Source organism: Lynx canadensis, chromosome D4, assembly GCF_007474595.2.
Source record: "Lynx canadensis isolate LIC74 chromosome D4, mLynCan4.pri.v2, whole genome shotgun sequence".
Taxonomy (NCBI): domain Eukaryota; kingdom Metazoa; phylum Chordata; class Mammalia; order Carnivora; family Felidae; genus Lynx; species Lynx canadensis.
This window is the reverse complement of record NC_044315.2, coordinates 8143663-8157743: the sequence shown is the minus strand read 5'-3', so window position 1 is coordinate 8157743 and position 14081 is coordinate 8143663. Positions and strand designations below refer to the sequence as shown.

General features: G+C 51.6%; 1 protein-coding gene across 1 annotated transcript in view; it reads right to left on the bottom strand.

The window, feature by feature from the left end:
• LOC115499948 (histone-arginine methyltransferase CARM1-like) overlaps window positions 1–13408 on the bottom strand; it is a 248160-nt gene extending 234752 nt beyond the window's left edge. The window contains exons 1-4 of the mRNA XM_030294235.1: window positions 13282–13408; window positions 13018–13170; window positions 9945–10328; window positions 9460–9906 (exon numbers count right to left, since the gene is read on the bottom strand). Of these exons, the coding sequence (XP_030150095.1) occupies window positions 9460–9906; window positions 9945–10328; window positions 13018–13170; window positions 13282–13408 (1111 nt within the window). The remainder of the gene's footprint in view (window positions 1–9459; window positions 9907–9944; window positions 10329–13017; window positions 13171–13281) is intronic.
• Window positions 13409–14081: the final 673 nt, after the last annotated feature.

The window sequence follows — 14081 nt, the reverse complement described above, 5'->3', positions numbered from 1 at the left end:
GGTTAAAAACGAAATACGACTGGAGACCTTTTTGCCCTTCTTAGTAAAGACACTGACCAGGAACTCAGTTTCACGATGACAAGATTCAGAACGTGCATAGCTCTGACCGAGACAGAGCTTTCTCCTGACCCGGCTAGTACTCACCATTCTCCAGGCCTTCACGGCTCCTAATTGGAAAACACACTTCAACCTTGTCGCTCATGCTCGCAGAAGCATTTGGGTCAACCTCTTCCTTGCCTCTCAAGGTTTCTCATTAAATCCTCTTGCAACCTGTAGTCTGCGTTTCCAACTTCGATTTTAACCAACAGTAGGTCATAAAATTCTTTCACTTCTCATTCCAAGTTGTGATCATCGCCACGAAAGCAGAGGGCTTAGACAAATGGCGGTGGGCACAGCGGGCCATGAGAGGTCCTTTCTCCAAAAAGGATTTCCAGGCTTTGACGTAAAGAACGAGAAGGACCCAAATATACAAAAAGGCTGGAGTGGAGATGTGGAGTAGGAAAAGCATTGTAGGCAGATGGAACAGTACCTAAAAAGGCCCCGAGAAATGATCCCTCAGTAGAGAGACAGACTGGTGTGACTAAGAGCCACAGGGTGAAAGTGGCTAGAATCACAAAATACATTTTTCCCGAAGAGTCCTGTGGGAAGTCCACCATGGACAGAATCCCACAGAAACCGCTTTGCAAATGGTTCTAGAACGTTAAGTACGCCCCAGAGAACGTGGTAACTTTGCTTTACGACTGCTTGCCGAGCGTCTCTGCGTTATTTTTATTGGAGCGTTTTGACCCTACTTCCTTCAAAAATAAATGGAAGTCACCGTATTGTCTTTCACATTTCATTATTCTGTTTCTCCCTGTCCCCCCCCCCCACCCGCCCCTCATAACCTTATGAGGTAAAAATGATCTCAGCTTCTACAAGAGAAAACAAAGTAAGCTTCTGGTAGGTTCACTAAACCCAAGGTCATGAAGCTAAAACATGGGGAAATCTGATCTGGTTAATCCAACCACCTCGCCACCCTCCTTATAACACAGGGGTTAAAATGGTGAGAAGCAATTAACAAAGGAAGGTCACACAATTCTATTTAGATGACTGGTCCAGAGTTTAGAAAACCTTAATTCTGCCTGAAATATGCCAAGAGGCGTATCATCAGCCACGCGACTCTCTTACTCGGGTTTCCAAACTCACTGATAAATCTAGTTGCTGCAAACCATGAGCAAACAGTGTTTTCTAATTCCGTGGCCTAATCCGACTTTGGGTTTGTGGCTAGAAGTCCCACCTCGCCCCAGGCTAAAGACTGGGTGATTAAACACAAGACAGTATCACGGAAAGGGGGACAGAGTCAGGTTTTGAGGACGATACACCTGGGACAGAATGAACCAATAAAATCAGGTCAATATTATTTTTCCCTCCAGCTCACAGTGAGTCTAGACATAACATGTCTAGCACCTACCACGAAGGAGTAGCTTAGCTGAATGGAGGTAAATACAATTGGAGAGTGATTAAGGATACCCAGCAATCTCTCAGACCCGGAAAAAAAAGACCTTGCTCAAGAATGCAAAGTCATTCCTCTGAGTGAAACATTCAAGGATTAAATGCTGGGAAAATCTAACCCCTCAGCTTTTATCTGCAAATCTTCACTGTGAAAACCCAGCTGCAGGGGAGAGAGAATTGAGGGTTGTGGGGAGATCTCCCAAGCACTAGGGGCTTATTTGGGGGGGATGATCCTGGGAGGAGAACTTCTTGCCTAGATAAACCTCTTCGTTTCAAGTACTAACTCGTCAAATTAAGGGACGGCTGTGCTGTCCGTTGACTCACAAGATGCCCATGTCTGTTTTCTCCTCCATGTGGCACGGACTCTAAGTCTTAATCCGTGGAGTGCCTGTCTTTAAACTGGTTCATTCATGGGTACTCAATACAGACCACAACTCAGCACAATTATTCAAAGTGGAGGAAGAAAGGAATCATAAAGAGTCCGTATTCCGCCAGGAAAAGGAGTCTTTTCATTCATTTTCCCTTCAGTGACGTTAGACTCAAACACACAAGGGCTTTGGATGGTTTTATATTTTGCATCCATTCGAGATACCCCTACTGCCTCACAGAGGAAAGCAATGCTTTCTCTTCACTGACGAACAGCCCACAGGGCTGGAGCCCCAAACCAGGTCTAGCTGGGCGTCCCCGTTTAGTTGTATTAAATATCTTCCTGGGAAAACTAAAATGAAATCATGCAAGTGTTGCTCTTGGTAAAACAGCAAGAAAAGAAAGAAGTTACTCGGCAGGATTCCTATTCCTTTAACAACCCTTTGGTCCAACCACAATGTCTGAATAGTTGCCGTGATTAAATGGTACCACGGTCGGACCGGACTGTGAACAGGAGGGGTCTACTGTTGGGAAGAGGAACTACCATGCCAAAGGTACACGCTGCGTTTCTCTGGTGGTCTAGATGGAGAAGTTCAGAGTATTTGAGTTTGTGATTATCGGGGCGTGAGCAGGGGCCAGAGTTCTGCACTTTTCCTTCCCCCTGTGCCCACGTGAAGGGCATTTGGCCGGCACACATGAACTTCTTCTTCGCTGTCACAGAAACAGGTACAACGGGGGGGGGGGGGGCGGCTGGCACCTGCCACCAAGGGGCCAGGGACGCTAACCTCTCTGTGATGTCTCTCACAACGAAGAACTTCCCCAGCACACGCGCTACCCATGCCTCACTCAGAAATGCTGCTCCCCAGTGGCGATTCTAGCCTCGCTGCACCCCCTGTCCCCTCAGGGTTCTCCAATGCCTTCGGGAGAAGGACAGGAGCCCACCCATCCCAGCCCCCTCCCACCTGCTTCATGACCAGCTGAGATGGTGTTTTCTGGGCTGCTCACCAAGTGGTAGGCTTACAGGGGTTTTGTGTGTTGTTTGTTTGTTTGTTTTTGCAGGGGGAGGTGAGGAGGAGCAAATTCAATTCAAGAGAGAAGAGTTAAGGAGTCCGCTGTGGCACCTATCAAAATCCATGCTCTCTAACCAGCTTTTTCAGTAATTGCGATGGAGAGGGAGGTTTTCATGCCCCAAACCCCATGAGTGAGTGAGTGAGTGAGTGAGTGAGTGAGAGAGTGTCTGTGTGTTACATCCCATATGACCTGGTTGGTCTAACTGGCAGTTTTAAAGTTGTATTTTTATTTCTGAGAGAGAGAGAAAGAGAGAGAGAGAGAATGAGCGGGGGGGGGGGGGGAGGACAGAGAGACAGAGACAGAGACAGAGACAGAGAGAGGGAATCCCAAGCAGGCTCTGCACTGTCAGCCCCAACGTGGGGCTCGATCTCATGAACCATGAGATCACGACCTGAGCGGAAATCAAGAGCCACTCAGGCTCGCCCTAACACAGTTTATACACATAATCCCGTGCCACTCTGGCCATAAAGAAGCGGGGTCTACACACTCTCTCCTCGAACCTGGGCAGCCTTATCCCTGCGGTGATCAATATGGTACGACACAGGGGATGTCGTACTGATTTCCAGGTGCGTGTCACCAAGAGTAATGCGGCTGCTGCTTAGTCTGTGGGAAAACTCTCTCTTGGAGCCACGCGTCTCCATGGAAGAAGTCCGTGGTGGGAGGAGCTCATGTGGGAGGGAGCCAAGCCCTACGCAGGCTCCCCACTGACTGTCCTAATCTCCGAATCCTCTCCATTTTATGAGGGTTCTCTGGAGAAACAGTATCCATAGGGTGTGTGGGTACATCGGGCCAATCTAAAATCCACAGGGTAGGCTGGCAGAGTGAGTACCCGGTGAAGAGCCAGGGCTGCTGTTCAAGTCCAAAGGCCATCTGCTGGCAGAATCCCTTCTTGCTCGGGGAAGATCAGGCTTTGTCCTGTTAAGGCCTTCAACTGATTGGACGAGGCCCACCCACATTCGGGGGGGCGGGGGAGGGGAGTGCAATCTGCTTTACTCAAAGTCGCCAATTTAAATGTTAGTCTCATCCAAAAACACCCTCACCTAAACATCCAGGTAATATGTGACCAAATATCTGGGCCCGCAGCCCACCCAAACTGGCACAAAAGCTTAACCGTCACACCAGCCCAGATACCAGCCCAGGTAAAGGAAGCTTTCTTGCATCCCCCCAGACCAGGCTGGCCACCAGCTGGGTCCCAGAGGGCAGCCTCGGTCGATGCCACAAGGAGCAAAAGCCTCACCCAGCCCAACCCTGCCTGGTCCCTTAACCCACAGAATCTGGAAACGTGATCAAATAGTGATTTTAAGTCACTGGGTCCGAGATGGCTCATTATACTCTAAGAATAATTGCAGCACTAACTTTCACTCATACCACTCCCGTCCCTCTCCACCCGGTCGCAAACACAGCTCCTTCCAGCCTCGGGGCCTTGCCACCTGCCATTTCTTCTGCCCGGGGTGCTCGTCCTCCGGTTCTTGGCTTAGCTGGCTGCTTTCATCCTCCCTGCCTCACATCAAATGTTCCTTCCTCAGAGAGACCTTCCCTGACCACTCTTTGAACTGGCCTCCCTCCCTTCCTTTGTCTCTTTTTTTTTTTCTTTCCCTTTGGGTTCAAAACATTTATCTCGCTCTGCAATTGCCTCGCTCTGTCATTTGGCTATTGTCTTCCCCCAATTAAAATATTAGCTCCATACAAATGGGTCTTTCTCCAGCTCATTTACTGTTCAGCCAGTGATTCGCGCAGAACACGTGTCCGATAAATGTTTGTTGAATGAAAAATAATGAATGCCTCTATCATTTGTAGGTGACTGACTTCAGGATCCTGGTCATAGGCTCCAACTTACTCACTTGCTACCACAGAATTTAATGAAGGGAGATTAATACTCCCATGTGATACAAAGGATGTTTTTCTCTGACTTTTCCTCTGTTCTTTTTTTCCCCCTCTAATGAGATGAGCAACCGCAAGGGAACAAGATACGTAGCGTCCTTTTAAAATACCTCGGAGACAAGAAAATCATTGCTTTTTTATACTTGATTACCTATGAGGCTTATTCATGTATCTTCCTAACTCTTCCAGATTAATTAAAAGACAGCTCTAAACCGAACAAGGAAGAAAGCGTCTGTCTCCTCTCCTGGAGACCCGGTCTACCATTAACCTTTGTGTGACACAGTCCCACATCTTAAATTCCTTTGTCCTCTGCCCCCCCCCCCCCAATCAGGAAACCTACCTTAGGGAAGGGGTAGAGAGGAGGCAGGCCATCCCCCACCCACTGTGTGGTTCCTCTCCATTTTCCAGTTCCTTAACATATTTGAGGGATGAAAATAATATTCTTCCCCCATCACCTGAACTCAAGACCTTATCCACAGGCCCTTCCTCTGTGCCACCCCCACCCTATATACTAACCGATTCCGGTATGTTCTGATTCTCCCTTGTATTAACTCTTTCTTTCTTTCTTTCTTTCTTTTTTTTTTTTTTTTTAATTTTAGACAGAGAAAGAGTATCCGCAAGCAGGGGAGGGCAGAGGGGGAGACAGAGGATTCAAAGTGGGCTCTGCGCTGGGAGCAGAGAGCCAGATGTGGGGCTTGAACTCATGATCTGCGAGATAATGACCCAAGTCGAAGTCGGATGTCCAACGCACTGAGCCACCCAGGTGCCCCAACTCTGTCTTTTATTCCTGTATACTGATGCTTTGACATTTGGGACCTTGGGGACCCCAGGGAGACCGCCCCTCCTAGATGAGCCAATTCCTGGAGACAGTCAACAACTCACTGCAAACACACTTTTCAAACACAAGCCGGTCAATCCAGAGCCCACACCCCCAACACTCCCTATAGCGGGCTCTCACACTCCAACTCCAGGCCACCATCAACGATAATCAACCCAGGGCCAGGTGCCCGGCAACTCAGGAGAGACCCTACACCCCCAGCCTGCTGAAATTATTCAAAGCAGCCACCCTCAGCCTGCTTACCCCGCCTCCCCCATTCTTCCCCCACAGAAACCACAGTGAAGGCTCTTACCCACAATTCCCCTTACTCCCCCTGCCCCCTGACCCGCCTACTGCTTCTCCACGTGCTCACCACCATGGTGTGGCTTGCTTCCTTCTCTTGGGAACCCTGAGGAACTAACCTTCCAGTGGCAACCATCTCCAGATTCGTTGACCTCACTACGCTGCAAATTTCCTATCAATACACTGTATTTTGTTTGAAAAAAAATTTTTAGTGTTTATTTATTTTTGGGAGAGAAAAGAGAGAGAGTGAGCAGGGGGAGGGACAGAGAGAGAGAGAGGGAGACACAGAATCCGAAGCACGCCCCAGGCTCCGAGCTGTCAGCACAGAGCCCGACGTGGGGCTCGAACTCACGGACCACGAGATCATGACCTGAGCCAAAGTCGGATGCTTAACCAACGGAGCCACCCAGGCGCCCCACAATATTTAAAAATTCTTGATTTAAGGGGCACCTGGGTGGCTCTGTCAGTTGGGTGTCCACCTCTAGCTCAGGTCATGATCTCACAGCTCGTGAGTTCAAGCCCACTGTGGGGTCTGTACTGCCCGCTCAGGGCCTGGAGCCTGCTTCGGATTCTGTGTCTCCCTCTCTCTCTGCCCCTCCCCCGCTCGCATTGTCTCTCTCTGCCTCAAAAATAAATAAACACTAAAATAAATTCTTGATTTAGATCCCCAATTCACTCAGCAAACACTTATTGATGCCTTGTGGGTACCAGGTACTGTGGAAGGCTGTGGGGAGAAAAGGATGAACCAGGCATGCTCTTGGGAAGGCTCGCGGTAGAAAGAGGGACTCAAAAAAATATGTTTGAGAAAAAAAGGAATAAATGATTGTCTTCTCAGACTTCATAAGCTGGAGTGCTGGACCCCCTGGTGTGTTCCCTTCATAAAATCATTTGTCAGTTTTGGAGGGCCTGAAATTAGAATAAACTGGTTTGTCTTGTTCTGTTCCTTTTTTTTTTTTTTTTTTTTTTACATGACAAGCTATTGAGACTGGGACTCTAAAAGATTGTTCAGTTTTTCCTAGTTATTATCGACTAGACTTAATGGAGTTTCCTCTGGAACATCTTCACAAAAATACAGCCTGGCTATCCCTCAGAACAGCCAAGGAAACTATTATTTGGGGGGGGGGGCAGAATACAAATATTAATAATAATGGTAAACACTTGCTGAGCTCTTAATACATGGCATGCATTATACGTGGTATATATGTTATTTTATTTAATGATGTAACACGCGTGTGACCATTCTTACTTTACAGATGAAGAAACTGACGCTTGCATAGGGTGAATCATCTCCTAAGAGCAGCACAGCTAGTAAAACACATCACCGGGATTTGAATCCAGGCACAGTTACTCCAGAGTCTCCTTGTTCAATAACTAATTCCATACGTGAGCTAAGAAACTGTATCATTTTCTAAGGATACATTGCTTAGACCCATTCTTCCAATCCATTAAAGACTTTGCACCCATCCCAAACACTTCACCCGGGGAGAAAGCCTCGCCATTCGGACTTCTGCTACTCAAGGTCCGATATTTGAATACAACACCATACTTCTTCTAAGAGTATACTAGAATCTGTTTCTCAACCTGCTCTGCCTGGCCATCACCCACAGTGGTCTAGTTGGCCACACAGTAAGACGAGCTACTAAAAAAACAACTCCAGAATAGTTTCTCTCCAGAAACTCTCCATAAAAAGAGTAGCTAGCTTTAACAACTGCATTTTAGGACTCAAGCTGTTAAGAGCGTGAGTTCTCTGCTTCCTTGTTAGTGAATCTTTCCCAAGGAGTTTTCAAAAATTCACACAACGACTGCCTGCCTGCCTCAGCTTTAATTATTCCTTCTATTTCCATGAGTCTGGTCTAATCCCTACCACAGAGGTCACCTCTAGACTCTATTTACGGCTTTAAGGGAAAACATATTCTTCTGTGTAAAGGAACTTCGTCCTTATAGGCCAGGCACTGGGTTACTTGTTGGGGAGTCTACGAGTTCAATGACCTCGAACCTCCAACATTTCTTCTCTGAACACCTATCTGTGGGAAAGGAATTCATAGGACACTGAGTAATGTGTAAATCTCAAACCTGGTCCTTTGTTTCTCCATGTGTATGGCTACGGATTAAATAAAATTACCATCCCTGGGGTGCCTGGGTGGCTCGGTCAGTTAAGCGTCCAACTCTTGATTTCTGCTCAGGTCATGATCTCACGGTGACTATGGAACCTGCTTAGGATTCTCTCTCTCTCTCTCTCTCTCTCTCTCTCTCTCCCCGCCCCTCCCCTGGGCTCTCTCATGCTCTCTCTCAAAAGAAAAAACCAACAACATTTAAAAAAAATTACCATCGTTGACAAACTGAACACTTTTCTGGCACCTTGCGTTTGAAAATTCCCAGGGGAAACACTGAAAGCTACTTCCTTTTCCCTCCTGCAATCCAGGAGTTGCTGAGTAAGGCTTCTGATCCCCGGGCCAAGACTCAAACTAAGACACCAAACAGTATTTAATACTTATTTTTTAAAGGCCCAGACTTCTCCATTCCAGCCCAGAGTAAAGGGAGAAAACACATCGCATGGTTTTCTCTTCTACCACAACAAGCATTTATCGAATGCCTACTGTGTGCCTGAGTCTGTTCTAAGGCCTTGGCGGTGTAGCAGTGAACTTGGATTCGCTTTGTCCCAGACGAGCACGTCTGGACCTGAGAGTTATCTGAACTTGTGGGAATTCTTATCAACGGAACCACATCACGACAGCAGAGCGTTTTCAACTGTACTCAGAATCTTAGAAGTTAGGGTCGGAAGAAAGAAGCCCCAGGAGTCTTTGGAGGCTTGCAGCTGTCTGGGGCTCTGCTCCCCACCCTTACTAGGATGGGGTGTTTAATACGAGCCGCGCCGTGGAGCTGTTTGTTACCCCTTCATATCTCTATGCAAAGTTTGGCGCTCCCTATGCACATTTTGTGGGGCCAGGCTCTATGGGTTTCCTCGGATGCTCAAAAAGGTCCAGGACCCTAGAAAGATCAGAAGCATTCGCGAGCCCACAGCTCCAGGGACTGGAAAACGTGCACGTCGTGGGAGAGGTCGCTTTTTGAACCACCCCCGGCACAGCCCTCCCGGCGCGTCAGAACCCGGCCAGCACCAGGCTGCAGGTGCGGCTGGAGGGCGGCCCGCCGCCAGGGAGGGAAGGAGAGCCCAGCAGGCCTGGAAGAAAGGAGACAGGGTTTCCCGTCCCGCTCTGCTCCTGGGTGGGTGCGTCGCGCGCCTCTCTTCTCGGGACCTCGCTCCGGACACCTCTAAGTTACGGCCAAGTTCTCAGGGCCCGGCTGCCCACGGCTTCCAAGTTCTCTGAGCGCACTAAAGACGCAACGCGGGCCGGGCCGGGTGGGCGGAAGCCTCCCGGCACGTCCCCCCCCCCCCCAACGGGGAGCCGCGGGGCGCACCCCGCACTCGCCCGCGCCGCGCACCCCCCGCGGACGCGCGGCCGCCCCCGCCGCCCGCACGCCGCGCTCGCGCGCGCCCGGCCCCAACTTCCGAGCGGGACTGGGTACTTCACCGTCGGTCACCGTCGCGTCCGCCTCCTCCCCCGCCGGGTGCACCTCCAGCCGCAGGCACTTCGGGCTGGGGGGAGACAGCGGCCCCGCCCCGAAGAGCTGCTCCTCGGTCACGAAGCGCAGCTGCACGCGGAACTGCAGGCGCGCCGGGCCCCGGGCCATGCTGCGAGCGCCGCCGCCCCGAGCCCGGGCGGCGCCCCGGGAAACGGCCGGGGGAAGGGGAGGGACTTGCAAGCGCCGGCCGCCCTCCTCACCTCCGCGCGCCGCCGAGCGTCGACCTCCGGCAGCCCGCGGGCTCCTGCCGGCACCTGCCGCCCGGGGCCCCGCCCGCCCCGCCCCTCGCCCCCGCCGGGGGCGCGCGGGGACGCGGCGACCCCCGCCCCGCGGGCGCCGCGCAGGTGCGCGCGGCCACGGCTCCCAGCCGCACGTTGGCGGAGGGCGCGAGGCACCTGGAGGCGCCCGGGCTTTGCAAGCGGAAGGGTGACACCTGCTGTTCGCTGGGTCCGCTCTGCGGGCGTGGGCGCGGGTTTGGGAACGGCCGGGGCCCGGGCTCTCTGCCGGCTGCGCCTTCGCCCGGGTTCCGGGCCACTCACACCCGCGGGGGAGCGGCCGTCCCGAGTGCGGACGGCGGCGGCCAGGCGGCGGGGGACACGCTCGCGCGGGCACCTGGCTGGCCTCCAACGACCGCAGTCCCCTCCGGTCACCTGGCGTCGCAGGCTCGCTCTGTCGGATGGACCGTTGCCCTCGCTGTGGGTCGGGAGGGCCTGGGACGCTCGTCCCCAAGTTGACGCCCGGCCCCAGCTGCTACCCAACCTGGCCGGTTGGCTCCGGCGTCCAAGGATGGGGGGGTTGGGGGGGGGGTCTCCAAACCCTGGGGAGCCACATCACACGTTAGTCTCGTGCGAAGAGAAATTGGTCCGCGGCAGGAAATTAAGAAAAGAAAGACGTCTTTTTTTTTTTTTTTTTTTTCTTTTTGACCAGAGGCTCCACAGCCATAGACTCAGTGCCATCAGGGGAACTTTTCTTCACATTCGGAACCAACTTCTGTGTGTCCTTGGTCGGTGACCCCCCTCTGGCGGAATGGATTGCGGGAAGGAAGCAAGGATTGTAAATCCGTTGGGATTCCACGGAGGGGATGTCCTTAACTAAGCAGGCTGACTTCAGAGGAATGAGCTTCCCTAGAGGCCCCCGGGGGTCCCGACCCTCAAACCCTGCCAGGTCTAAGAAATCCCTGGTCTCAGGGTCTCCCCGCCCCCTCCCTCCAGCCCCCTCCACCCCCCATTGTGGTCCTGCTTCCTGATGTGGCCTTCTGACTCCTCACCTTGTTCCCTGAAGAGGCCTTCTCTATGGTCTTTTGTAGCAACGTGGATGGAACTGGAGAGTGTGAGGCTAAGTGAAGTAAGTCATGCAGGGAAGGACAGAGACCATGTTTTCACTCTTATGTGGATCCTGAGAAACTTAACAGAAGACCATGGGGGAGGGGAAGGGAAAAAAAAAAAAGAGGTTAGAGAGGGAGGGAGGCAAACCATAAGAGACTCTTAAAAACTGAGAACAAACTGAGGGTTGATGGGGGGTGGGAGGGAGGAGAGGGTGGGTGATGGGTATTGAGGAGGGCACCTTTTGGGATGAGCACTGGGTGTTGTATGGAAACCAATTTGACAATAAATGTCATCTTGAAACAATAAATAAAGAGGCCTTCTCTGGCCTCCTTCGCTGTCTTGTCTCTTATCGTCTAAGCACCGTGCTCTTTTTACCTCATTCTCACTTCCTTACCTCTTACTCTCACTTCTCACAAATCATGGCTTCGATTTGTGCCCTCGGAGCTTCCAGGGATCATAATGATATCCAGAGAGTTGGAGCTGTGGAGAGGGTTTCTGGGGTGGGGACCACAGAGCACCTGCATGCTGCCCCACCCCCCACCCCTCACCAACCAGGCTGCCTGCCGTGCTCCCAGCCTCCTCTGAGCACTCTCCTGCCCTTCCCTCGTCCTTTCCCCTTACTACCCGCTGCCTGCATGGTGCTAAGTACTTTCATGCTGCTGAAGACCCCTAAAGTAGCTCTTGAACCTCTTTATCCTTCTGTCAAAGAAGCCTGTTCAGGGGCGCCTGGGTGGCTCAGTCGGTTGAGCCACTGATTTGGAGCTCAGGTTCGCGGGTTCAAGCCCCGTGTCAGGCTCGCGGCTGTCAAGCACAGAGCCCGTTTTGGATCCTCTGTCCCTCCCTCTCTCTCTGCCCCTCCCCCATCTCTCTCTCTGTCTCTCTCTCAAAAATAAACATAAAAAGAAGTGAATGGCAGATGAAAATGACTCATAAAGCATCTCTAGGGGCAGCTGGCTGGTTCAGCCAGTACAGCGTGCACTCCTGATCTCTAGGTTGTGAGTTAGAGCCCCGCACTGGGTGTAGAGATTGCTTAAAAAAAAAAAAAAGGAAAGGAAAGGAAAGGAAAGGAAAGGAAAGGAAAGGAAAGGAAAGGAAAGGAAAGGAAAGGAAAGGAAAGGAAAGGAAGGAAAGGAAAGGAAAGGAAGAAGGAAGGAAGGAAGGAAGGAAGGAAGGAAGGAAGGAAGCAAGCACCTCTAAAAGGGCACTATCTTGACCTTAGTAGAACTCCCACCATACCCTCAAGAAACCAGGAGTTTTGTGACTTAAACAAAAAAACGTAATGGCAGTCTTTCCTCCACATTAATACGGGGGGCAGAGACTCAACTTCAGCTAACTGGAGCAAAATACCAAAATATTATGATTCACTGCGAAACTGGGAAATCTAAGCTTTGGTCATGACTAGATTTAGGGACTCAATTAAGGTTACCATATGGTCTCGCCTCGCCTCTTACAGGAAGGTCTTAGTCATGTGCTGGAAGCAGCCGCCGATTTCCTCCATTTCAGCAAAGGCCAGGCCCCTTCTACTCGCTCCAAATCAGCTTGGGTCAGTGGACCATAACCGGCTTGCTGTGCCGGGTCTGCCCGACCGCGGCCTGGGCCAGGGACACTGGGAGCCTTCCCGAATTTGCATCATCAGAATGAGGGATGAGCAGACACCCACCAGAGGAAGGTAGCTGGGATGCGAGCGATGGCATCTCATCGTGCTTACCCCATGCCTGGCGCGGTCCCAAGCATATCATGTGCATTAATGCACTGACTCCTCCCCGCCACCCTGAGAGAGAGATACTGTGATTACCCTCATCTTTACTGATGAGGAAACTGAGGCACCAAAGAGCAACGCACTCGCCCGGGCTCCCAGCTGAGAAGTCGCAGAAGCCCTCTCCAACGGTTCAGACACAAAAGTAAGTTTGGAATAGCCCTTACTACCATTTTCCAACGTCAGAAGCTAGGAGCCTAATTTCTTAGTATTCCAAATGGATACAGCTCGAGCCCCCACAAGTGTGGGTACAGAAATTCCTACTCTCCTTTCCTTCTTGTCTTCCCAGGCTCGCGAAGATGTCTAAGACTTCCTTAGGCTTCCCCTCCCTGGAATGTTTCACCTTCCAGCCGTTGTTTTTACGGTATCTGAGCGGTATCTGCCCGGGTCCAAGCACTGGGAGAAAGGGAGTCATTTCTTCTTACCTGTGTGTTGAACATAAGGCAGACCCACTCCATCTATTGAATCATCTAATTGAACCACCACGGCTTTCGACTCTCTAGCGTATCCCAAGCTTCTGTTTTCTGTCCGACAGCCGTCACTCTCTTCCTCCTCCTCGTTCCGGTCATCAGCATTTTCTTCTCGGGGCCATCCAGCTTTGTTTTACTCAGTTCGGGAGGGTGGCTGAGACGACACAGGGGCCCCACCGTGCAATGGAGCGCTCGTGGAGACCAGCTGGGCACACGCACCTGCTGAGGTCCCGTCTCTGGTGGGCCGGCCTCCGACCGTGCCGGGGGTGGGGGTGGGGGGATGTCTCCCAGCTATCCGTAGGGACTGAATGGAGGTCAGAGGATCAAATGGGGAAACCACAGCCATAATCCAGAGTTTTCCTCTTGTTTATCCCCTAGACGGAGCAACTCCTGTCAGAAGTGAGAGGAGGACCCCCGTAACACGATTTCCCTGAAACCACCCCACCTCCATTTCCGCCTCCCGATGGACTCTGTTGTCATTGCAGCATCCAAAGCCCTGACTTTTCTCATGAGGATAATCTGTCCAAAGCTTTGAGAGATGATTTCTACCCTCTTCCTTCTCCCAATGACACTCGGAAAGCGACCTCTGGCCAACCTCTTCTGCCCGGGGCCTGTGACGGCAAGCTCGGCATCCAGAGGGACATCGCCGGACAGCTGCTGAGCTGAGAGCAAAGAAACCCAGAACTGGGTGCATTCCCGGAGGTCAGGTGGTCTCTGGGTGAGCATCTGCCCCTTTGTCTATCTCTTGCCTCCCACGGGGAGCAGCCCAATCTGGTAATGGGCTGCGATTCCATAGGTTGAAGTCTAGACCAAGGTCTTCAACACCCCCCATGGGCTCTCCCTCATACCTCTTAGCAGACCCCACCTCCTGGTCCACAGTTGCTTCAAAGGAACTCGGACCAGAGTGTCTCCTGCCCCCTTCTCCTCACTCTGAAGTGTATTATCCTCAGCAATATGGCAGCCATACCACTTGACATGGTGTTCCACAAAACTATTTGCTTCTCAGCCAAACAATTAGA